The sequence below is a fragment of the Nelumbo nucifera genome, chromosome 7 (genome assembly GCF_055504915.1).
Source record: "Nelumbo nucifera cultivar China Antique chromosome 7, China Antique-T2T, whole genome shotgun sequence".
Taxonomy (NCBI): Eukaryota; Viridiplantae; Streptophyta; class Magnoliopsida; order Proteales; family Nelumbonaceae; genus Nelumbo; species Nelumbo nucifera.
This window is the reverse complement of record NC_142655.1, coordinates 59,354,080-59,379,754: the sequence shown is the minus strand read 5'-3', so window position 1 is coordinate 59,379,754 and position 25,675 is coordinate 59,354,080. Positions and strand designations below refer to the sequence as shown.

The following is a 25,675-nucleotide window of genomic DNA, read 5'->3' as shown; positions in this document are numbered from 1 at the left end:
TCATAGTCGAACCCCAAACAATTATCTATACCTTACCATTCATTAAAGGAACGCATTAAAGATGGGGCCATCACTCATCAGCCATAGGGAAATATCCAGTGCGTTTGCACGAGGCAGTCAAGTCATTAGCACATAAAATAAGTGAATAAAACTATTTTTTCCATAATCGAAAGTGAAGTTGATGACTTGATTCAGGCGCTCAGGCTCTTCTGCTGAGTCGTTCTCTCTTTTCCCTCTCCCGCGTCCATCGGCTTCTCCGGATATGGTTTTGAACTTTTGATTACTATGGTCTACACTCTAGAGTAGCGGCTATCTCCGCTGTTTGGCTTATCCTTATCCTAATCTTTCATTGTAGTCAGAGAAGGAGAATCACATCTGATTTCTCTCCGCTCAGAAGTCCCAGATGAAAGAGTAAAAGCTGCGGAGCGGATCATGGAGGAGTATTCGCCGGCGATACAAATCTTGAGAATGAAACGAGTATTTTTTTTCTAAGGCAGATCGGCAGCAGTTACAGTAGACGTACGTGAACGAGAATCTACTCACCCGCCGCCCAGGTGCCGGCTATCATGACAGAGATCCAACGTCCTATACTTACGAGAAGTATCGCAAACAACAAATACGCTTACATTCCTGATACTTTCACTACTCTTGAGCAGGTCTGCTTCTTCCTTTCCTTCCTCTCTCTTCCACCAAAATTGTTAATCGGCCGGTATCGTACCTTTCCGGCATCATATATATTTGTTAATTTCATGTTCCTGCCTGGTCAATTTAATTGTTCGACCTGCTTGCGGAAATATCTTGCTAGACCTGATTTCTGCTTGAGTGATTGTCAAAGAGGAAAGGTCTTGCGTGTCTGCACTCCCCAAAGTGGGTGGGGATTGGGGAAAAGGAGGAGGAAGGAAATGACTTGCGTGTCCCCAAGGGAGGAGGGAAATAAAGAAATGTTTCGGGGTCACAAGTGGGAAGACATTACAGATTTTAATTGGTTGGTGGTTGTATTTTGAAGTCTGTGTCTTTGTCTTGAGTCTTGACAATCTATCAGTACAGTAGTCGGACTGACCACACCACTCACGAGTCGCGAGACGTTTTTCTTAGGTTAAATTGCTTAGACCACCCTGGAAGTTTAGTAATTACAATCATTTTGAGCTCGGGTAAACTCTCCAAGAGTCACGAAAATGTCTAAAATACTCATTGTTATAGTTGATTTTTATAAAAAAATCATACAAATTTTATGAATAATAAAAAATAGTTTAAAGTTGTAATTTAACTTTGAGTCATTTGGTACGAAAGATAATTTTGAAAAATAAATCAATTTTTGGAAGGGTTGAGTCCGGGTTGAGGCAGTGACTGATATGAAGAAAAAATTTAGAAAATAAACATTTTGGTCAAAAGTAACTGAATTAATATTTTGGACATTTAGTGGCTATTATTAGAAGATTTTAATTAGAGAGGATCTAATTGTAACTGAATGAGAGAAATTCAAGAGAGGTGATTGTAATTATTAAACTTTAAGGCTGCATGTGGAAGCCATATAAAAAGTTATGGATGTTAAAGTTTACGTTGGTCAAGATTTGTTGGCTTTGGATGAAGTTGAGTTTTACATCCTATCGAAAATAAAGTTTTACATTGATTATCGATGTAAATACTATATCGATAAAATTGATGTAAAAACTCTACACTTTTCAAAGCTAAATGGTAACTTTTTTATGGTTTGGTATAAAATCTCATCTATGAACTTTTATATTAATGATGTTTTATATTGCTTCCAAACACAACCTAAGGGAGGTTTCAGCAAAGGTAAAAAAATTTTAAAAGAGGTTTTAACAATTTACCACTCTACCTATTAATTTACACGCTTAACTATAAAATTCTATAGAGCTACAGGGGTAAGCTTTAAGAAACAGAATCAAGATAGAAATAGCAATTTTACCGTAGAACTCAAAGACAGTTTTACATTATTAAGATAGAAATAGCAATTTTATGGTTGACATCAAAGACAGTTTTATTATCACTGAGAGAGACTGATAGCAGAAGGATGGAATAAGTAGTTTAGCCCCGATTGACTTGGGGATCTCATGTCAATAGAGGTTCCAACACCCAACCAATATGATCTTATACACATCTCACTATGAGACTGGGACCCACCATGATGGATTTAATTAAGATGCCCACCAAAAAAGGGGTGACTCAGTCAATAATAAATAGGTTGATTTGACTATTATGCCCCAAAACATGATATCTAAAAATCTTTATTTATTTATTTATTTTTTTTCTGAATAAATAAGGGGAGATTCAGTAGTTGATCAAACTTTTCAAACAAAAAAGTAGTTGACCAAAAACTCTATAAATAATTCATTCCAATATTAGTTGATGTTTGGGAATGATTAAGTTAAAAATAAGTGTTTATTGAATAAATGCTTAAAAACAAGTGCTTATTTGAATAAACATTTATTTGTATTTGGTACCCAATTTTTTCAAATGCTTATTTTTTAAAATAAGCACTTATTTTATATTGGCGTTTGGTAGTCTTTTTCTCTAATAAGCACTTAAATAAGCATTTGTGACTATTTTGCCTTTCATTTTCTTTCAAATTTTCAAAATATACCCTTTGAAGGCACTTTTCTTAAATTACTTTTATAAAAACACTTTATGAAAGTAATTTTATGAAAGCACTTTTACAAAAGTACTTTTATAAAAGTACTTTTATAAAAGTTATAAAGTGCTTTCATAAAAGTGCTTTCGTAAAAGTGCTTTCATAAAAGTACTTTTATATAAGTGCTTTCATAAAAATGTTTTTATAATAGTATTTTCATAAAAACACTTTATAAAATTACTTTTATGAAAGTACTTTTATAAAATTTAACTAGGGATAATTTTATAAGTGGTATTTTAAAATTCAACTAGGGATAATTTTGGAAGAAAAAAATTGAATAAGTGCTTATTGTATAAGCACTTAAAAAAAGCTGGAAATTTGAGCTTGAAAAAATAAGCCCTTATGTTTAAAATAAGCACTTCTTTCGAACTTATTTCTCAAATACCAATAAGTGCTTAATGGCCCAAATAAGTACTTACTTTTAAGCACTCGCAAACATGGCCTTATACATGGAAGGGCTTTGACCAATCAAAATCCACTTGTGAATTTGTAAATACCACCTAATTGGCGCGGAAAGAGATGACACTGGGAAGTCATTGACCAACCAAACCCCTCTTGAATTTTGGTGAAAACAAAATGATTGGTTTCTACTTTTATGATGCCGATTGATTGGTTGTAAATTTTTCTAGTATCACATTTTATTGGCATCATGGTACTATGATATCGAAAGGACATGATACTCAAAAACTTATAACCAATGAACGGGCATCATAAAATTGGTAATCAATCAAGTAAATTTTCATCAAAATTTATAGGGGTTTTGATTGGTCAAATCCTTTCCAGACATACCTCTGGGCATCAAAGATTTTCGGTTAAATTATAATTCTGGCTGCGTTTTGTACTTGACGTCTTGCTAGGTGCCACATAGGGGTTTATTATTTTGTTTTATTCTTATAACCTTCTTTCCCTGAATAAAATAATCTGTATACTTAAATATATTTATATATTTTTATTTGTATTTTTTATGCATTCTAGGATACAATTTATTTCATTCATAGTCAATTTTATGCATTTACTTCTTTATTAAATATATTTGTTTTCATATGATCCTCTTTTTTTAGAAATATACTTTGTGTTTTAACCTTTTCTACCTAAATAAAATATTTTTTACTTAATTACTTAATTTACATATATTCTAATCTATTTTTTTTTTCAATATAAACTAATTTATAAACCTTGTTAAATGAATATTTTTCATCATATACAACTTCGTTATCGAAAGAAGATTTTGACAATTTTGTTCATTTTTTATTGCATCGATAATTTCTATTTTGTATTTAAAGTAAAATTATAGATTGGTGATGGGGGACCAATATTCTCACAAAAAGAAACGAATGGACAAGGTGAAGAGAGATATTTAGATTTAAGAGAGATTTTTAAGTGTAAATTGTTTTGTTTTATTTGTGGCCAATTAAAGAACAAAGTTTTTTGAATCTTGTAAAGTATTGTATTATCGGTACGTTTATAGTTTTTATTTTTTCTATTCAATTTATATATGATCCCGTCACCATTTTTGTCTCCTCTACTTCAACTTGAGGTGTGCTGTGGTGAAGTGTACGCCTCACATTATCTCAGCGTAAGTCTCTTGTGACATCTATAAGGTGTTTGAAGACCCTGAGGTGAGGCAGAAACTGCCTCAACTCGAGGTATATGCCTCACCACCTTTTAAAACCATGACCACAAGTGGATTATACCAAGAACAAGGCCAAATGCTAAAAGCTCAATGTATACATTTTTGTAAGTACACAAAACAAAAGTAGGGCACCAATATGCCGGATGGGACGTATCGGGTGTTTCGACCCGGGACCTTTTTTTTAACTTGTTCAGTGGGGTTGATCTAAGGGTCCGTTTGGTGTTTGCAGTCAGAATTGGAATCAAAATCCTTTGGAATCGGAATCGGAATCGGAATCGGAATCAGAATGGTCCATTCCCATAGTCTATTTGGTTCAAACAGAATGTGAATTGGAATCAACAAGAATAGGATTTCTTTCATTCCCAAAGGGAGGGGCAGGGAATGGCCATTCCCTCAAATGGGGAATGCCATTTCAGCAGGAATGAGAATGAGATTCTGATTCCACCCAACCAAACAGTTGGAATCTAAATAGTTAATTCCAATTCCGATTCCAGACCCCTATTCCTGCAAACCAAACGGGGCCTAAGGCTTTTCTACCCCCTGAATATTTGATGTATCGGTGAACCACCGATACGATACGTATTGGCTGACGATATGACGAAATTTGAACCATTCACAAAAGTAAGGTAAAGTAAACAAGGCCAAAATGAAAAAAAAAAGCTCATGTTACATAATTTAATGGACCCCCACCCCCACTGGTTCTTTCTCTTGTACTTTTTTCAAAGTTTTAACTCAGCCAACCAGTCCCTTAGACCTTCATTTCATTGTCAAAGAGATTTGGTGCAAACCAATTCCTCCTAGGGTTGGTAGTTTTTGTTGGGAAGCATTTCTGGAAAGAATCAACACTAGTGATCTGATCCAAAAGAAGAGACCCAAGACATGTTTATCCCCTCACAGGTGTTTTCTTTGTAAAGCTGATGGGGAGACGGGTTTTCACCTATTGGTGTCATGCCAGTTTGCAAAGACTATTTGGAAATGGGCTTCTTCTCTTTTTTGGGTGTAATTGGACCCCTCCATTGAACCTGTAGAGCCATTTTTCTTCTTTTTTCAGGTGGCATCTGAAAAGGGGTAGGACTATGTGGAGATGCCTAAGGGCTGCGGTATGCTGGTCTCTATGGGAAGAAAGAAACTCTAGGATTTTCTCCGAAATAGAGAGAAGTGCTGAAGATCTGAGAAAAATGGTCCATATAAGAGTGGTACAATGGCTGAAATCATCAGAGCTATTCACAGATTATACAGTGGATGATCTGTTAAGGAAATGGGGAGAGATTGCTAGATTCGCCCAGGTCAAAACAGGACTGTGCTTGTCTTGGACATTCAGGGGTTGGGGGTGTGTTTAGGGTTGAGAATGGGAATGTTTCAGCCTTGTCCTCAGGTCCAATTGGGGTGGGTGATTCTCTCAGAGCCGAGATCTATGCAGTTATGGAAGTTGTCCAAAGAGCAAAAGAGATGAATATAAGAAGACTTGTAATTGAAGTGGATTCGGAGGTGGTTATAGGGTGGCTGAATAAAGACAATATTGGACTATGGAATTACAACAATGAAAGGAGGAAGTTTAGATGGCTGGTTAAAGACATGGAAATCAAGATCAGTTGGGTGAAGACATTAGCTAACTCGTTTGCTGATGGGTTAGCTAAGCAAGGGGTGGCGAGGGAATCTATGTTGTGGGCTCAGTTGTAATTTTAACTTTATTTCTTGGGGGCTCATGCCTCAGTTGAGGAGATACTAAAGTTTATCTTCTCCTTTGTAATTAATACTTCTACTTGATTAATGAAATGTGTTATTGATCCAAAAAAGAAAAAAAACAAATTACAATGTAGAGATAAATACATCAATTAAGAATAACAGAAATTTATTCTATGCTGTGAAAAGAATAACAAAAAGTGACGCAACGTAGAAGCAATAAACCGGGCTGACGATGCAGGCATCGGGCGAACGCAAGGCTTCGTGGTGAAGCCGAAGAGATCTATACGCGGATCTCTAGAGGAGAGAGAAAAGGTGGCCGGAAAAACTTGAATGTCTATTAGCTTGGAAATAACTGTATTTATAATACATCTGGAAAATTGTAGAGAAACTAGGAAAGAAAATTGTAGATGCTCTAAACAACTAATCTTCTAGCTAGGATCGAAGTCTTCTTAGAGGTTGCTTCGATCTCCACCGTCCGATCTCCCTGGATCGACCCATGCATGGATTATCTTGCCTTATTGGAATTATCTTGAATTATTCTTGAATTTTGGATCTTGGATCTTGGAAGTTATCCTTATCCTGCATGTGACCCTTATCCCATGAGTTGCTGCCTAGATGATGAGATGGGCCTTGAGATGGGTCTCCATCATTCTCCCCTACTTGGAAAGAACTCGATCCCGAGTCGTGACTGGGATATGCAAGTGTCGTCTCGGGCAGGTATCGGTGAAGGTCAGCAACATTAAATGTCTTAGAGATACCCATGTGATCTGGCAAGTCCACGACATAAGCATTGTCGTTGATTTTCTTCATGATCTTGTATGGACCATACTTCCGAGGCTGCAGTTTGTTGTACTTTCCCACGGGAATCCGTTCTTTTCTCAAGAACACCATAACGTCATCACCGACGTCAAATACTTGGTGCCGGCGATGCTTGTCTGCCGCCATCTTGTATTTTGCATTGGTTTTCTCCAGTTTCTGCCTTACGGCGTTTTGGACGGACTGGATCTACTCTGCTAGCTGTTCTGCCGAGGCACTGGGTACTCTGGGTAGCTTCACTAAGTCCAGTGCATGATTAGGAACCTTCATATAGACAATGGAGAACGGAGACCTACCTGTAGAGCTGTGGACTGCATTATTGTAGGCAAACTTGGCCTGTGCTATGGCAAAATCCCACTGCTTCGGTCTCTCCCTACAGATACTGTGAATCAAATTACCAAGGGTTCGATTCACCACTTCTGTCTGTCCGTCTGTCTATGGATGGGCTGTACTGCTGAAATTCAATGATGAGTCGAACAACCTCCACAGGGTCATCCAAAAATGACTTAGGAACCTTGTATCTCAATCTGATGTGATGGTCTTAGGTACCCCATGTAAACGGACAATTTCTTTGAAAAATAACTTGGCTGTTGCCGTTGCATCTGTTGTCTTCTTGCATGGAAGGAAATGAGCCATCTTTGAGAACCGGTCAACCACTACGAAGACAGAGTCCATATTTCTGGGAGTTTTGGGCAAACCTAGCACGAAATCCATGGACAAGTCTTCCCAAATCGCAATTGGAACAGGTAGAGGCATGTAGAGGCCAGTATTTTGGGTCTGTCCCTTGGCTGTCTGACAGATTTAGCATCTATTCACAATAGTAGTCACATCCCTTCTTAATTTCGGCCAATAGTAACGCCCCTTGACTGCTTCAATTGTTTTGTCTCTTCCAAGGTGGCCTGCCAATCCTCCCCCATGCAGATCTCTGATGATCTTTTCGCGGAGGGAGGTGCAAGGGATGCACAGTTGTTCCCCTTTCATAAGGAACCCATCATGAAGGTAAAAATCACCTGTTGGCTGTCGATTTATGCATTTTTCCCACGCCTGTTAGAAGTCCTCATCTTGGGCGTAGAGGTCTTTCAAGCACTCAAAGCCCACAATTTCAACACTGAGAGTCTTGATGAAGGCGACACGTCTACTAAGAGCATCGGCTACTGTATTTTGCTGCCCAGCCTTGTACATAATTTTGTATGGAAATTTGTCCAGGAAAGCAGACCATCTTGCATGCAGATCACTTCTCAACTGTTTTTGCTTACTGAGATACTTAAGCGCTTGGTGGTTGGTGTAAAGAACAAATTCTTTTGCAATTAAATAATGTTCCCATGTTTTCAAGGCTCTAACTACAACATAGAATTCCTTATTATAGGTGGACCACTTCTTCTTGGCTTCATATAACTTTTCACTAAAAAAGGCAATGGGTCTCTTCTCTTGGGACAAAACAGCCCCTATGCCAACTCCACGGGCATCACATTCTACTTCAAATAGTTTATCAAAGCTTGGTAAGGCAAGGACAGGAGTAGTACATAATTTTTCTTTTATGAGGGCAAAACTCTGCTCTTGTTCTTCTCCCCACTAAAACTTCCCCATTTTCAAACACTCAGTGATGGGGGCTACAATACTACTAAAGTGTTTGATAAATCGCTTATAGAAAGTTGCTAACCCATGGAAACGCCTTACATCCGTGACGTTTGATGGGGTCGACCACTCCCTAATGGCTTTCACTTTCTCTTCCTCCACCTTAATTCCATCATTGCTTATAATGAATCTCAGGAACAACAAATTATCGCTCATGAAAGTGCACTTCTTTAAATTAGCATATAATTTGTTTTCCCTTAATACTTTTAATACCTCCCTGATATGACCCATGTGTTCAGTGATGGATTTGCTGTAAATCAAAATGTCATCAAAATATACCACAACAAATTTCCCAATAAAAGGACGTAGTACCTAATTCATTAGCCTCATGAAGGTGCTGGGGGCGTTGGTTAGTCCAAAGGGCATGACTAACCATTCGAACAGTCCATCTCTGGTTTTTGAAGGCTGTCTTCCATTCGTCTCCGGGACGGATTCTGATCTGATGGTACCCACTCTGAGATCAATTTTTGAAAAAACTATAGCTCCATCAAGCTGATCTAGCATGTCGTTCAGCCTGGGAATGGGGAATTTGTAGCCAATAGTGATTTTATTAATAGCCCTGCTGTCGACACACATCCTCCAACTTCCATCCTTTTTTGGTGTTAACAATGCTGGTACTGCGCAAGGATTCATACTGACTTGAATATGCCCCTTTTTCAACAATTCTTCTACCTTTTCCTGTAATATTTCATTTTCTTTAGGACTCATCCTGTAATGTGGTAGATTAGGTAGGCTAGCACCAGGAACAAAATCAATATGGTGTTGTATATCTCGCATGGGTGGGAGTCCTTTAGGTAACTCCTCTGGGACTACATCATGGAACTCATCAAGTAATCCCTGCACTTCCACTGGAATTTTATTCCCTCCAGTGCCTCATTCTCACTTTCTCCCTTCACTACCAACAAGTGGACCTCACAGGTATCCTTACATTCTCTTACAAATTCAGCATGTTGATGTGTAATGGTAAGGAAATTTTTCTCATATGTTTTTGGGGCCTTTGGGGTACTCCTTTCTGCCATAGGTAATAAGGTGTAACGTACACCCTCTTTCTCGAGTTGGTAGGTATTCTTCCTACCCATGTGTTTTGCATCTGTATCAAATTGCCAAGGCCTCCCTAACAAAATATGGCAAGCATCCATATCTACAATATCACAATATACTTCATCAGAGTACTTACCAATGGAGAATGGGACCTTGCAGCGTTCCTCCACTCGTACGCCGCCGACTTCCTTGATCCACCCAATTGTGTATGGGTTTGGATGTTTTTCAGGAAGTAGTTGCAATTTCTGTATGATATCCCTGCAAATAATATTTTCCTGACTGCCACTATCAATAATTAAATCAAATAATTTACCCTGTACAGTACATCTAGTGCGAAATAGTTGATGTCGTTGAGTGGTATCTTTGCTTCATGCTCATAGGGACCTTCTTCGTCTTCTCCATCAGGTCCACAATATACTTCTTCCTCAACATCTTCTTCCTCCCCCCTTTCTACCATGTTAACTGCCTTCCGTCTGGGACAGTCACTGGACCTATGCCCAACTTTATTGCACTTAAAGCATTTAAAAGGAGTAGGTTTTGCATAGGGATTACTGGGTTTAGGAAGGTTGGAAGGGTTACCTCGAGTATTTCCTCCTATGATGGCCTTACTGGCGTTAGCTGTACTCGCCGGGTGAGAAGGCTGTACTTCGGGGACTGTTTTGTTCCTGTCGACTGTTGCCGGTCTGTTGTCGCTCCCACTGTACCAGCGGTAATTCTCACCTCGGGTCTTTTCTTGGAACATTAATTCAGCCTTCAAGGCTAGGTTTCTTGCTTCCTGTACACTAAGAACCATCTGGATGCCAATTTTGTCTCTGATAGCCGGTCTCAAACCGCTCAGATAACGGGCTGCCTGCTGGTTATCACTTTCGGATAGCTGATTTCGTTCAGCCAATCTTAGAAATTCAGATGTATATTCATTGACACTTCTTGAACCCTGCGCACATCGTTGATATGATTCAAACATATATTGCTCATAATCTGGGGGTAAAAATCTACCTCTTATAAGCTGTTTCATGCGCCTCCAGGTTCAAACAGGACCTCTTCCTTCTCTGATCCGGGTCTCTCTCATCCGTTCCCACCAGACAGATGCGCCTCCCTTCAGTTGAAAGGCTACCAATTTCACTCTTCGTTCTTCCGGGATCTCCATGTATTCAAAGAAACGGTCGACCTCTATGATCCAATCTAGAAGTATCCAGATCTCCACTAAAAGTAGGAATATCTACTTTGAGTTTGAATTCATCATTATTCCGACGAGGGTTGAAATTACCTGGGTTCCGCCAATTTCTACCGTTCCTGCCGTCGCCTGGATGACTGGAGCGACGCTGAAGTCTAACTCGTCGTCACTATCATCATCAAGAACAGGATGCCGGGGTGCAGGATTGACGTGATCGCCTCCTTCGATTGGGTATGGGTTCTCCCAGTTCCTGGGAACGTCCTCCCGTAACAAGGTCCGCAGTTGTCCAGCGATCTCTGCCAACTATTGCTCGATGTTACGTGTGGCCGTGCGCTGCTCTTCGATTGCTCTCCAAACAGCTTGTAACCCCTGATCTCCGTCACGGGGTGGGTTGCGACTGCTACCGTCTGGGTTGGCCATCTGACTAGGCGAACTCCCTGCTCTGATACCACCTGACGCAGCGTAGAAGCAATAAACCGGGCTGACGATGCAAGCACCGGGCGAACGCAAGGCTTCGTGGTGAAGCCGAAGAGATCTATACGCGAATCTCTAGAGGAGAGAGAAAAGGTGGCGAGAAAAACTTGAATGTCTATTAGCTTGGAAATAACTGTATTTATAATACATCTGGAAATTTGTAGAGAAACTAGGAAAGAAAATTGTAGATGCTCTAAACAACTAATCTTCTAGCTAGGATCGAAGTCTTCTTAGAGGTTGCTTCGATCTCCACCGATCGATCTCCCTGGATCGACCCATGCATGGATTATCCTGCCTTCTTGGAATTATCTTGAATTGTTCTTGAATTTTGGATCTTGGAAGTTATCCTTATCCTGCATGTGACCCTTATCCCATGAGTTGCCGCCTAGATGATGAGATGGGCCTCCATCAAAAAGCCGAACATCCATACAACTAAGTCTTAAGGTTTTGGTAGAAATGCTTCCAGACCAATAAAAATTCTTTAACTTCTTTTGCAATTGTTAATACCATCAATGGTGTATTTATCTTTAAACAACAAAAATATATTGAAATTTGACTGAAACATTGTAATTGCTTTTGGTATTGCAGCAAATTTTCATTTTTAAGTGCCACTGTCACTGCCACTGCCAATAAACAATTGGCTTTTGTTGGTAATAGAATGAAATATATTTACAAATTGACAATAGAAGTATATGAAGGGACCCAATTGATCCCAGGAAAACATAGAAACACCTACAGACAAAGTTAAACCCAATCAAAAGAATCAGTTTGACAGCCCAGAAAGATAACCCAGTGAAAATGCTTTAGTGGAGATGTTTCTGTTCTAGTAGAAATAAAATCATGAAGGTAACTGACCAAGCTGGTTATGTATACCTGGTATTATACAATGGGCTCTGGTTTAAAACATGGTTGCCTAAAATAGGTGACAATAATACTACACAAAGTAAAACAATGAATGATTTCTTAAAATTCTGGATACTTGCCCCTTGCATTAGGTGTAATTGCTACCATGGACCTTGAGCTGAATGTGCTATAAATCTATTCACATCACCAAAAGTTTATGTTTTTTTTTTTTAATTAGTAACACATCATAACATTTTTATTAAAGAAAATAGTTTGTGACTGTAGCCTTTTATTTTGTGTTTTTTCTCCTTCCCCTTTTCAATTTGTCTATATCATCAATTCTGTTCTCCCTCTTTTCCATGCTTAAACAGACTTTTTAAAGTCTTAAGTAGCCTTTTTGTTCTACAGGTTTCATCTGCTTTGAGGGAATCAGGATTGGAATCATCAAATCTTATTGTTGGAATTGATTTCACAAAAAGCAACGAATGGACAGGTTTGTTGAACTTGATTACCGATTTAATTATGTTCTGCAATTCACTTTTCTACTTATGTATTAGTATTTAACATTTTTTTTTACTGGAGAGTTGTTAGTTGGGCTTGGTAATCAAAATTTTGTAGTTTCCACCTTGAAAATGCCTTACCCTATTCTGAAATTTAACCATTTTCAATGATACTAAATCCAATTAACTTTCTTTGAACTCTTGTTTTAAATTTTGCCATGGTTAAAAATCAAGCCTTTGGATTGATGCTTTGTCATTGGATATTTCTTTGGTGTTCTCATTGAAGTGAGGTACCTATGCTATCAGTATGTGCACCGCATGCACAGTGTATCCTATGCTTTTCTTTCTTTCCTTTTTTTTTTTTTTTTGTTTTTGGCCTCCTGACACCATTAAAATGAATTTTCTTGGATAAGTATTAGGACTACTAAAAATTCCAAAGCTTAGATTTGTTTCCGGTCCACTCCTAAGATCCTAGATAGATGGGACCAACATTGGGTAGTGGCCTTTTTTAAGTATTATACCTTTGGTTCCATAATGGCAACTATATGATAGTCATCCGGGACTTTTGATTGGTTGATAATGATATTTTCTTTCCTTCTTTCTCCTGTGACATTAATTCATGATCACATCTATGTAGGAATCTTAATACCATGCCTTCAGTTTTATCACAAGAAGTTGATATCCATAACACAACTAGGTCTTTTGCTTCGTTGATAATGATGTTGTGAATCTCCTCAGACATGATATCAAGGCCAATGCTTTTGACTGCAGGTTGATATGAAAATAGCACCATGATATCGATCACTTTAGGATAGCAATTCCAAGGCCTTATCCTAATTATTCAGGGTGTTTTCCCCATTTAGGCCTTTGTGTTTTGTTAATAGGTTTAAGTGTTTTTCATTACTCAGTATCTCAATGCCTGCCATATGAGTTTGTGCATGTATGTGAGTGTGTGTGCTTATGTATCATTCTTGTATCTTAGAGCTTTTGTTTCCAATTTGAACTTACATACTCATCATGAGAAATGTTTTAGTCTTCATCATATATAAGTTAACCCATCTCAATTCACATTTCATAATCTTGTCATCTTTAGGGCCTGTTCTATGCTCTCTTGAATTCATTGTCTTAATTTTGTTTGTGTATCACGTATCTCAATATATCTTCATTTTTGGCTAATCACATTCTTGAGTTTTTTTTTTTTTTCTTGCTTGTCCAATATTCTGCTATGTAAAGTAATGCTGGGTCTGACATTGTGCTGTTGCAAGAGTCGAAGAGAATGGAGTTTAATGACAAATGGGCAAGGAGTGTATGGAAAGCCAGGGGGATTAGCTGGGTGGCGGCTCCATCGTGGGGTGCTTTTGGGGGGATTGTAACAATGTGGAAGAGGGATGTGGTTGAAGGTCTGGAGGAGTTGATCGGAAAGTACTCGGTTTCCATGAAGTTTAAGCAGCAAGAGGATGATTATATGTGGGTGCTCACAAATGTTTACGGATCGAATGACTACAGAGAGAGAAAGGAGCTGTGGGAGGAACTGACTGATATTAGAGGGTTGTGGGATGGGCTTTGGTGCATGGGTGGGGATTTCAATGTGATTAGATTCTCGGAAGAGTCCAATAAGATTAACCAGAGGGTGACAAAAAGCATGAGGAAGTTTAACAGTTTTGTGGATGCCTTTGAGCATAAAGAGATTCCCCTAGCACATAAGGCATTTACATGGTCAAATCTCCAATCTAGACCCATTTGCTCTAAGCTGGATAGATTCCTGTTCTCTTTGGATTGGGAAGAACATTGGGGAACCTTGGATGCTAGAGCTCTCCCAAGGGTGACCTCAGATCACTAGCTCATAGTGTTATGTAAGGAGGAAAGAAGGTGTGAAGGTCATACCCCCTTTAGATTTGAAAATATGTGGTTACTTCATCCAGGGTTTCCTAACAAAGTGAGGGAGTGGTGGCATGAGTGTAACCCGTCGGTGGAGTGGGAGGGGATGAGATTCCATAAGAAACTACAATTCTTGAAAGCAAGAATCAAGGAGTGGAATTTGATGGAGTTCGGGAGGACAGAAGAAAGAAAGGGAGACTTGATGAAGAAGATTGAAAGCCTTGACTTTAAAGAGGAAAGGGGAGGATTTGGAGAGGAAGACAATGACCTCAGGAGAGAATTGAGAAGACAGTTAGAGGACTGCCTGTACAAGGAGGAAATTAGCTGGAGGCAAAAATCTCGGTGTAAATGGTTGCAAGAGGGAGATAGAAACACTAGGTATTTCCACTCTCTAGCAGATGGCAGGAGAAGGAAGAACTTTATCTCCAAATTGCTAGTAGATGGAGTTGAGTTAGTACAGCAAGAGGAGATTGCCAGGACCTATGTGGAGCACTTCAAATCTATTCTAAGAAGGCCTGTGAGTAGAAGGGTGTGGGTAGAAGGTTTGGATTGGCCAGATGTAGGGGTGGAGAACAAGAGAAGGATGGAAAGAAGCTTTAATATAGAAGAGATCAAGGAGGCTGTGTTCTCTATGGATAGAACAAAAGCTCTAGGGCCGGATGGGTTTACAATGGCTTTTTATCAGGATTGTTGGGATATCTTGAAAGATGATCTCTTGCGGGTGTTTGAGGAGTTTTTTAGGAGAGGAATTGTCAATCTGGGTGTGAACTCTACATTTATAGCCTTAATTCCAAAAAAGAAAGATGCATCCCACCCGAAGGATTTTAGGCCAATAAGCTTGGTTAATAGCTTGTATAAGATCATTGCAAAAGAGTTGTCTTTGAGGCTGAAGAAGGTACTGCCAGATATCATTGCACACTATCAAGGAGCTTTTGTGAGTGGAAGACAAATTACAGACCAGATTTTAATTGCTAATGAGAGTGTGGAGAACTTTAAGAGGGATAAGAAGAAGGGAGTGGTCTGTAAGCTGGACCTGGAAAAGGCTTATGACTTGGTGGACTGGGAGTTCTTGAGGAAAGTTTTAACTAAATTCGGGTTTGGGGCTAGATGGTGTAAGTGGATCATAGGCTGTGTCCGGAATTGTCATTATTCAGTGCTAGTGAATGGGACAGTAGTAGATTTCTTTCCAGCCAGTAGGGGTATAAGACAAGGAGACCCCCTTTCTCCTTTCTTGTTCATTTTAATTGTAGAGGTTTTGGGGAAACTGATTCACAGAGCAGATTCTAGGGGGCTCATTAGAGGCTGGAGGGTTGGGAGGGTGGAAACCCCCCTCACTCACTTACAGTTTGCTGATGACACGATTATGTTTTGTGAAGGTGGTAATATGAGGTTTATCAGGAATTTAAAGTCGGTGATACAACTGTTTGAGCAAATGTCCAATTTGAAGGTTAACCTTGGGAAAAGCTGTGTAGTGGGGGTGAATTTGGAGGAGGGAGAGATCAGGGAGAGTGCTGAAGTGCTGGGGTGTGAAGTTTCGGGATGGCCTCTGAACTATTTAGGATTACCATTAGGTGATAATCCCAAGAGAGAGAGTTTCTGGAACCTGGTGATGGAAAGGTTTGAAAAAAGATTGGTATCCTGGAAAAAGAACTACCTCTCTCTTGGTGGGAGAATTACACTAATTAAGGCCACGCTTGCTAACTTACCCATCTTTTTCATGTCGGTGTTTAAAATCCCAGTGAAGATTGCTAACAGATTAGAGAAGATAATGAGAGATTTCCTGTGGGAGCCAGAAGAAGAGAAGAGGGATCATAGAGTTAGCTGGGAAATAGTGTGTAGGAGTAAGTCGTGTGGTGGCTTGGGGCTTGGGAGTATTAGGAGAAGGAATATGACTTTGCTGGGGAAGTGGTTGTGGAGGTTTCCTTTGGAGAAGGAGAAGCTATGGGCCAGAATAGTGGCAAGTATTCATGGGCTGGAGCACAATGGATGGGACGTTGGAATCAGAGCTAGGATCACAAGCAATTCTCCTTGGAAAGCCATTCATGACCTGCTACTAGTTTTCATTCCTAATATCAGGTATGACTTGAATTCCGGTAACTCCATAAAATTTTGGGAACAAACCTGGGTGGGGAGCGCCCCTCTAAAGGATCGGTTTCCGTCTTTGTATGCCCTTTTTGATTTGAAAAATGAGCCGATCTCGTCTTTCACCACCCCGTCCTCTTCCATTTCTGGGATTGGGTGGAACTTGGGTCTAAGAAGGGAATTGAGGGACTCAGACTTCGACTGTATTTTGAGCCTTCTTGCACTTTTTGATAACGTTGTCTTAGACCCCACTAGGGCGGATTCTAGAATTTGGACACCTACCCCCAATGGCATTTTCTCTTGTGCTTCGTTCTTCAAAGTCTTAAGTCAGTCCACCAGTCCTACCTTGTCCCCTTTCCCTGTTGGTGAGGTTTGGTGTAGAGCTATACCTCCTAGGGTTGGTAGTTTTTGTTGGGAAGCCTATCTGGAAAGAATCAACACTGGTGATCTACTCCAAAAGAAGAGACCCAATACTTGCTTGTCACCTCAGTGGTGTGTTCTGTGTAAAGCAGATGGGGAGACTGGTTTTCACCTAATGGTGTCTTGCCACTTCGCGAGGTCATTGTGGGATTGGGCTTTCTCCTTATTTGGATGCAGCTGGAATCCCCCATTAGACATGCAGTATGTTGGACACTGTGGGAAGAAAGAAACTCCAAGATATTCTCAGAAACTCAGAGAGGGCCAGCAGATCTGAAGGCTATCATACACTTTAGGGCGGTACAGTGGCTGAAATCTTTGGAAATATTCACGGATTACATTGTGGATGACATGTTGAGGAAGTGGGGTGAAATTGCAAGTTGCACGCAGACCAAGTCAGTAATGAGTGTGGCTTGGACCCCCCCACCTAGTGGATTCTTGAAATTAAACTTTGATGGATGCAGTAGGGGAAACCTGAGACAATCGGGCATTGGGGGTGTTTTTAGTGATGATAATGGGGCCATCTCTACTATGTTCTCAGGCCCAATTGGAGTGGGTGACTCCCTTAGAGCTGAGATATGTGCAGTTATGGAAGGAGCCCGGAAAGGTAAGGAATTGAACATCAGGAAACTTATAATTGAAGGGGATTCAGAGGTGGTGATAGGGTGGCTGACTAAAGATCAAAATGATTTATGAAGTATAATAATGAGAAGAGGAAATTCAAATGGCTGGTGCGGGAGATGGAAGTTAAGACAGTTGGATTAAAAGATCAGCTAATTCCCTAGCTGACAGTTTAGCAAAACAAGGGGCAGAAAGGGATTCTTTGTTTTGGGCTAAGCTGTAACGTTAGTGTCTTTGTATCTTTGTATTTTTTTCCTTTCTTGAAGTTCTTTGTGGCTTTTGGAAGATAAGTGTATTTGTCTTCCACTTGTAAATTTTCTACTGATGAATTAATTAAAGTGTTATTGATAAAAAAAAAAGTAATGCTGGGTCTTACTATTCATTCAACAAAAATTTCCCTGCAATTTAATGGTATTTCTCCATATGGAAAGGTCAATGTAGAAGACAAAAAATTGTGGCTTTCTGGTTCTTTTGGCTGTTGATATTAACCATTATTTCACTTCTAGAATTGTATTTGGGACAATATTCACCTTATATGGTTCTTATCATCTTATTAATGCTAATTACTTTGTTGTTGAAGGCAAATATTCTTTCAATAAAAGGAGCCTACATGCAATTGGTTCTACACCTAATCCATATGAACAAGCCATTGCTATTGTTGGGAAGACTTTGGCTCCCTTTGATGAAGACAATATGATTCCTTGTTTTGGGTTTGGTGATGGTCTGTGTTCTACTATTAGGTTGAAGCTTTTTTATTTTCTTTCTTGTTCTTATTCTTGATAAAGCAATATAAATTATATCAGATGTTTCTATTAATTAGTCTATCATTTTGATCCTATCAGTCACCACCCATGATCAAGAGGTTTTCAGCTTTCACAATTATAATAAACCCTGCCATGGCTTTGAAGAAGTTTTGGCTTGCTATAAACGGATTGTTCCAAATTTGCGATTGTCAGGTTAGCATTATATTCATTTTCTTACATTATGGTACTTGTTTGCAAAAGTATCTTAGATTTATAATAGTGAGAGAAGAGAAGCGTAGAGAAATGTTCGAGGGAGAAGCAAAAACTGAGGCATGGAGCCTCCATTTTTACATGAATGGTTTAATGATTTAACACAAAATGACTAAAACACCCTTAGTTGTGCAACCCTACTAAATTACATATATTTCAACGCTCTTCCTCAATCTAAACATAGACATTAATCACGCCTAGCTTGCTTTGACTATGGTTTAGCTTTGACTTAATAACACCTTTTGTAAGTATATTTGCTAGTTGTAATTTAGACTTAACAAATGGGAGATAAACTTCATCAGTGAGAAAATATTTTCTTGCATTAAGTATCAATCAACTTTAATGTACTTTTTAGATCATGTTGGATTGGATTATGTGCTATGATGATTTTTTTAGAAAAAGAAAAGAGACTTTATTAATGATCATAAAAAGAGGGGCATAAAACCTGACCCTCAAGCAAAAAACCAAGAACAAGACAACATCAAGAATAATGGGGATAATAACCTTTGTTTGTTCTTGTCGATCTTCGAATTGGTTCTAATTGTGATGTCTATTGGACCTCCTTAAACTTGAAATTCTTCGTGATGACGAGATCTACTAATTTAATCTTGCTCCTTTTTCCCAACACCAATCACCAAATAATCATCCCAACAAAATTCCATCATGCATGCTGGGCTGAACAAATTTTGGCCTTAGGCCACCTACCTGCTTTGATCCCCTCTGTATTTCTTGGACTTTGACAACATATTAGATCGGCCTTGGGAATTTCACCATCTTTCCCAATAATAGTGGTATTTTCTAGTGTTTAGAAACTGGACCGTATTGGCCGGTTGGACCGGTTAAACCATGATCCAGTTGACCTTGCCCAGTTCAGTCATACCCTAATAACCATTGCTAAAAACCCGGCTGACCGGCCAATTTAACCGGTCCCGGTTTCATGAAACTGTCCAGGTCTTTAAACAATTGAAGTTTTAAAATGCAATTAACAAGACTTGAACCCATGGCCTCTTGTTTTCATATACTAATTAATTACCACTAATCCACCTCTTTACTTGTAGTAATTAATATTGTGCATATTACTTTATTACGAACATGTTCTAAAGGAAATGTAAATTACGAGAGTTGAACCCTATCATTTGCTTTAAAAATTAAAGAATTTTCCATTCATCCACCATATTTAAACATATTAAAAGGTGTAAAATAATAATAGATAGTATTTATATGACCCATAGTATATTTATGTATATGCCACATCATCACTGTTTGACTTCGATTGAACCTCTAACCTGTGAACCTCTCTGTTCTCAGGTTGTATGCCCGGTCTCTGACACCTCATTTTCCGAGGTGTTTGTCTCTGACACCTCATCTTCTGACTTTGAAGCCACCTGTACTTTATTAGAGTCTCAGGTTTCCTCTTCAACCCTAGTGTTATCGGGTGTAACTTGATGAAGAGCAGTTACATGATTGGACAAAGGAGCATCCGAAACCTGCGCTATTTCCATCCTCAGGGTTTGAGACTGCATTTTGGCTATTTTCATTCAACACTGTTGTTGCCTTTGAAATGGGAGCTTATTGCTCTACTACCTTCTTGCCTCTGTCAACAACATTCTTCTTCTATTACCTTCATATGAGCCCTTCTTGTCACTTGAATGTCTATTAGCTTTATTGTGTTTACAAGATGCCGTTGAATGACCAACCTTGTAGCAGTTATTACAGTATTCCGGGAGGTTTTTTCATACACGATCTCCTGCCAGAACCCATCACAACCATTACCAATCCATAACTTGCTCAGATGATGCTTGAGCAGATCAAGTTCAACACAAGCCCTATCCATCGTGGTTCTAGTTAAAGTATTGTACAGTCGCCTGGTCAAACTTGAGAACCGGTCCTACTGCCAAAGCAATCAAACGAAACAACCCTATAACTGGTAAAAACATAAAACTGATCCAAATTGGAATGACAGAGGGTTTGAACTCAGGCATCCATTTGAATAAACAAAATAAAAGGATTTAATTTTAAAAACCTCTCATCCATACCTTCAGAAAATTCTTCTCAACAAATTGAATCAAAATGTGTTTAGAGTTGAGAGTTGTTACCTACACTTCGTTCTTCAAACTAAAAGTTTTATAAATGAACTCCTTGATCCTTGGCAGAGGTGGACGACCGTGCTTACACTTACCAACCAATGACCAACGAAGTAGGTCATAAGATTTCTCAAGCACTTCTTCAGGGAGTAAGACAACTGGTTCACTTTTTTCAAATTGGCACCAACAATTGGAACATTGAGGATAGGCTTAGAGAGGGTAGAGAGACAAGAGAACTGAAGCAAAAGAAAGCTTCGCAGGGAGAGGACGAGAATCTTCCGTGGGTTTCGCCATGGAGAACTACCTAGGGTATCACACCCTTTTTCCACTCTGATGCCATTCTTGACTCCACCCCACAATTATTTGGATTATTTTCCCCACTATACTGGTGTTATAATTTATATGATGATTGCATCTTAATTATTACACTATAATATCAATGGCTTCTCATAACTAATACCTAATTCCTTAAGTAGGGACTATAACCGTATAAACTTTGAAAACTCTATTTCATCACCATATACTCGGCCTCTGCACTAGAATGGACAACTATAAATTGCTTCTTACTTCTTCAGGATACTGGATTTATTCCATGTTTAAAAGGCATGGAGGCCTACACCTGGAATGCCTTCAGGTGTATTCCAGAGGCACTGATGCCTCTAAGGTGTATGGTTCATGTGCCTCATGCACACCTCATACAAAGAAGGCAGAAAGAAAGAAAGAAAGAGAAGAAAGAGAACGTAAAAAGATAAAAGAAAGAAAAGAAAAGAAAAGAAAAGAAAAGGGAGCAGGGGCATAATTAGCTGCATACAAGCTAACTTAAAGATCGGAATTTGTAGGGAGTAGAGGCAGTAGAACCTGGGCCAGAACAATGGAACTAATTTTCACTAGCTTTGTTTTTGACTAGCCTATTGCAGCACGCCAAGCTATATAATAAAAAGGGAAAATTCCCGATTAGTACCCTGTACTTTGGGCATAGTGCCACTTTGGTCCCCCAACTTTAAAATGCGACAATTCAGTACCCGAACTTTCAAAATGTGACAATCTAGTACCTGCCGCTCACTAGCTGTTAACCAGCCGTTAAGTGGCCTTTGAAAAAGACACAAATTCCCTTCAAGTGTCATCTAATTTTTTTATCAACCATCTAAACACTGACAAAAATTAACAGTCCCAAATCCTTGCTTGTTCCATTCAAGAAAGTTGGGGTCATGTTTGTATGGGCATTCTAGTGACCCCAACTTTCTTGAATAGAAGAGGCAAGGATTTGGGACTGTTAATTTTTGTCAGTGTTTAGATGGTTGATAAAAAAATTAGATGACACTCGAAGGGCATTTGTGTCTTTTTCAAATGCCACTTAATGGCTGGTTAACAGTTAGTTAGCGGCAGGTACTAGATTGTCACATTTTGAAAGTTCGGATACTGAATTGTCGCATTTTAAAGTTAAGGGACCAAAGTGGCACTAGGCCCAAAGTACAGGGTACTAATCGGGAATTTTCCCTAATAAAAATGAGTTGGACATAATTAGCTGCACGCACAAGCTAACTTAAAGATCAGAAGTTGTAGGGAGCACGGGCAGTAGACCCTGGGCCAGAACAATGGAACTTATTTTTTACTGATTTTTTTTTTTTTTGACTAGCCTATTGCAATGCACCATGTACATGTTTGTTCCCCAGCTATTTACAACATTCCTATGGCTTGGGCCTCTCTCTCTCTCTCTCTCTCTCTCTCTCTTATCATTAATGAATAATGAATACTTTTCTGAACATTATTTTATAAAATTATATATGTGTTTGTGTGTCTTTTAACTTTTGACTACCAAGGGCATCGATTGTAATTAGCTCAGATATTTTGCTAAATTTTAGTTATCTTTGGTCATTTTAAATGACTTTATTTATGGGATCATAGGGATCCAATGGCATGAAATATAAATAGTTTGACTGCTTTTGTCATTTAATATTGTAAAAGTTTTACGGATGTGAAAGGAGAGATTATGTTTGGAGCCGCTACTCCTCTATTGAACTACAGTTTAAACACTTTGAGGTGTAACTCAGATATTTATGAATCATGATTTAAAAACTATCCTGTTTCAGACTTGCATGAACCGTGATTCAAACATGGATCTGTGTCCTATATGAGTGAGATCCTGGGTCATACCAGGGGTGTGTTGATTGCTGCTACAAGTCTATCCTAAATAGGTTGCTATTTCAAACAAGATAACTTTTAATTACCATCCTTTATTTTCTTTAGATGAAAAAGAATTCTGCTTTTGGCTGTTCTGTTTCATTTCATTAGTTAGTTTCTCATAGAATTGAGCCTGTGGTCTTTTGTTACCCATTCAATTGATTACGGTCAAGATCACAGAATTTTGGTACCCGTTGATTTGTTGTTTGTGTTTTTCTGTTCTTAAAAGCTATGTGCAGTTAGCCTCTTATTTTTCTTAAATATGGTTGCTTTTTTTTCCTAGGACCAACTTCTTTTGCACCAGTAGTTGAGGCTGCAATTGACATTGTGGAGCAAAGTGGTGGACAGTACCATGTTCTGGTCATCATTGCAGATGGACAGGTCTCCCAATTGGAGCTTTCTTCCTTTTCTTTTTAAAGTTTTGTTCTAGTTCTATATTAAAACATTTTGTCTTGTATTTGCTAAAGGTTACAAGAAGTGTTAATACAGAGGAAGGTGCTCTTAGCCCACAGGAAGAGAAAACAATTCAGTCAATAGTCACTGCAAGGTATAAAGGTTTAAATAATTGTTCTTTGTACTTGTTTTGCTGTTAAACGTTTTGTCTTGCTTATGATTACTATTGTAGAACACCATGAAAATTCTGTATGTGGTAATGGCAATGCGTTATGCAAGGTATAATTTCAGTTAGTTGGAAGGGGCATCTTATGTTTTATGGTTGATTTTAGTCCATGAAACATATTTGTACAATATTTTTGTCAGAAGTTGGAAGGGGCATCTTATGTTTTTAGGATTTTTATCAGAAGTTGTTTTTAGTCCATGACAGATGACGCATCTTTGTACAATATTTTAATGTTATCCTATGTAAGCCCTTTAGCTTGTTTTGAGAAAAATCTTAAAGCTTAGTTTGGGAAGAGTGCAAATACCAGTATATGTGTTCAGTGCAAAACCTGGTATTTGCACTCTTACCAAACTGACCCTAATTTACAGACTTTTTAATCATATCCACTATCAATAATGGTAAACATCTTTATTAAGTGACTACAAGTATTGAGAAAAAAAAATTGTGGTTAAGTAATATCTAAATGCCAGAGAATTAATGGACAAAATAATAAAAATGGACTGTGCTATTGCCATTATAAAAATAGAGAAATACATGGGGACAAATTGTTCAGTTACTTTTCAGTGTATAATTTGAACTTTACAATGGAGTATAAATAGGGAATTACATGGGATGAATTGTTCAATAAGACTTCTCTCTCTACTTTGGAGTTTGGACACAGTTTAAATGTCTTGAATCTTGATGTCACAAATTAAAAAATAGAAGGATAACTTATTATGAAGTGGTTTGATATTATTATCTATTGTAATGTTACCTTTTCTTTAGCTTTCTTGTCAATGCCTTTCATAATGTGACCGGGATATGCAGTTGCAAAATTGATGTTTTCATTTGTAACCAGTTCATACCCACTCTCAATTGTGCTTGTTGGTGTTGGTGATGGGCCCTGGGAAGATATGAAGAAATTTGATGATAAGATTCCAACCCGTGTGTTTGACAATTTTCAGGTACAACATAGCTACAAGTCTTGTCTATGGAAGATGGGAATGTGTTATATCCAAGTCCGATTTTGCCTGCAATTTTTGCAATATATATTGACTGATTTTGTGGCCTTATCTCTCCTTGTGTAGTTTGTTAATTTCACAGAGATTATGTCCAAGGATATTAGTCCTTCTGAGAAAGAAGCAGCATTTGCTCTTGCAGCACTAATGGAGATCCCTATCCAATACAAAGCAACCGTGGAACTGGAGATCCTTGGGTATGGGGCACAAGCTACATTACTAAGTATTATTCTAATGGACTAGCACTCCAGGCAGGTACTTACATACTTCTCTGTGTGTGTATATGTTGAACAATAGTAGGTCCACAGGATGTGCAAAAAAGGTAGTTCCACGGCCCCCTCCTGGTTATTTCATCCGCCCACCACAGCCATATTATGAATCGAGTATAGTCGCCGCCCGCCCCCCCCAAACTCGTGAACTGACCGATCCTGCCCCCTCCAGCTCCAGTGGAGATGAAAGGACAAGAGTAAGGATGATGATGACAATGCTTTCTAGGCATTTTCTTTTCTGTAGTCTTCTGGTACTGGGTTATGTTTAAAGTGTTGATATGTTACTGCAGGTTTGCCCTATTTGCTGGAATAATGAAAAGAATATGGCTTTTGGGTGTGGGCATATGGTAAGCTACTCTGGTATAATAATTAATTCAGTTTCTGAGAGAAATGGTTAATCTCTTCATTAAACTATTCCAATAACATGAATGAAAATTATCTGGTTGTAGACATGTACAGAGTGTGGGCCAAAAGTGGTGAACTGCCCAATATGTCGAACACGGATCACTTCTCGTCTCCGACTGTATCCTGGTTGATTTCTTTGCATATTCATGGCTTTAGATCGTTGATGTTATCCTCCTTGGCAAGGCAGCTAAGCTGTACTTCCATGGTTAAATTGAAGATCGATGGGACATGTTCCATCCCACGGTTTGGATTGTGTATGCATGCCTTCTTCTACCAAACAGTCCTGCTGTTAGCTTCTTTTCTTGTCTCTCTGGGCCTAGGGTCCTACTTGTATAGCTAGCCTAAGTGGAGTTGTTGTCAAGTGGATCCATCACTGCTTTTATCAGATGTACATTATCGTAGTTTTTGTGTTGTTATTTCATCAAGGAAAAGGTGTAATGTGATTCTGCTAACTACTAAGACATCATCAAATTGTATCAAATTTTATGAAGGTTTCTCTTCTCTGTTAGATCAATTATTCGTTCAAACCTATGGACATGTTCTTATTCATTTTAACTAGGAACTTTCTTGTGGAAGCCAAATATACATTCTGGGCATGGTGCCTTTCCATAAGACAAACAGTTCACTGGATTGTCATTTGGGTCTTTTCCCTC

At 38.7% G+C, this 25,675-nt stretch overlaps 1 protein-coding gene across 2 annotated transcripts; it reads left to right on the top strand.

Moving 5' to 3' along the window:
- The first annotated feature begins 62 nt into the window (after positions 1-62).
- Positions 63-25,553, top strand: LOC104599787 (E3 ubiquitin-protein ligase RGLG4-like). 2 transcript variants are annotated; one of them, XM_088890978.1, is made up of 11 exons: positions 63-656; positions 12,364-12,448; positions 18,034-18,174; positions 18,296-18,409; positions 23,015-23,112; positions 23,199-23,278; positions 24,189-24,294; positions 24,418-24,545; positions 24,649-24,814; positions 24,908-24,964; positions 25,067-25,553. In XM_088890978.1, the coding sequence occupies exons 1-11, from the start codon at positions 567-569 to the stop codon at positions 25,151-25,153; spliced, it is 1,152 nt and encodes a 383-aa protein (XP_088747104.1). In that variant the 5' UTR covers positions 63-566; the 3' UTR covers positions 25,154-25,553. The 2 variants fall into 2 exon arrangements, with proteins under 2 accessions (XP_088747104.1, XP_010260804.1); XM_010262502.2 differs by having other exon boundaries at positions 67-656; positions 24,646-24,814.
- Positions 25,554-25,675: the final 122 nt, after the last annotated feature.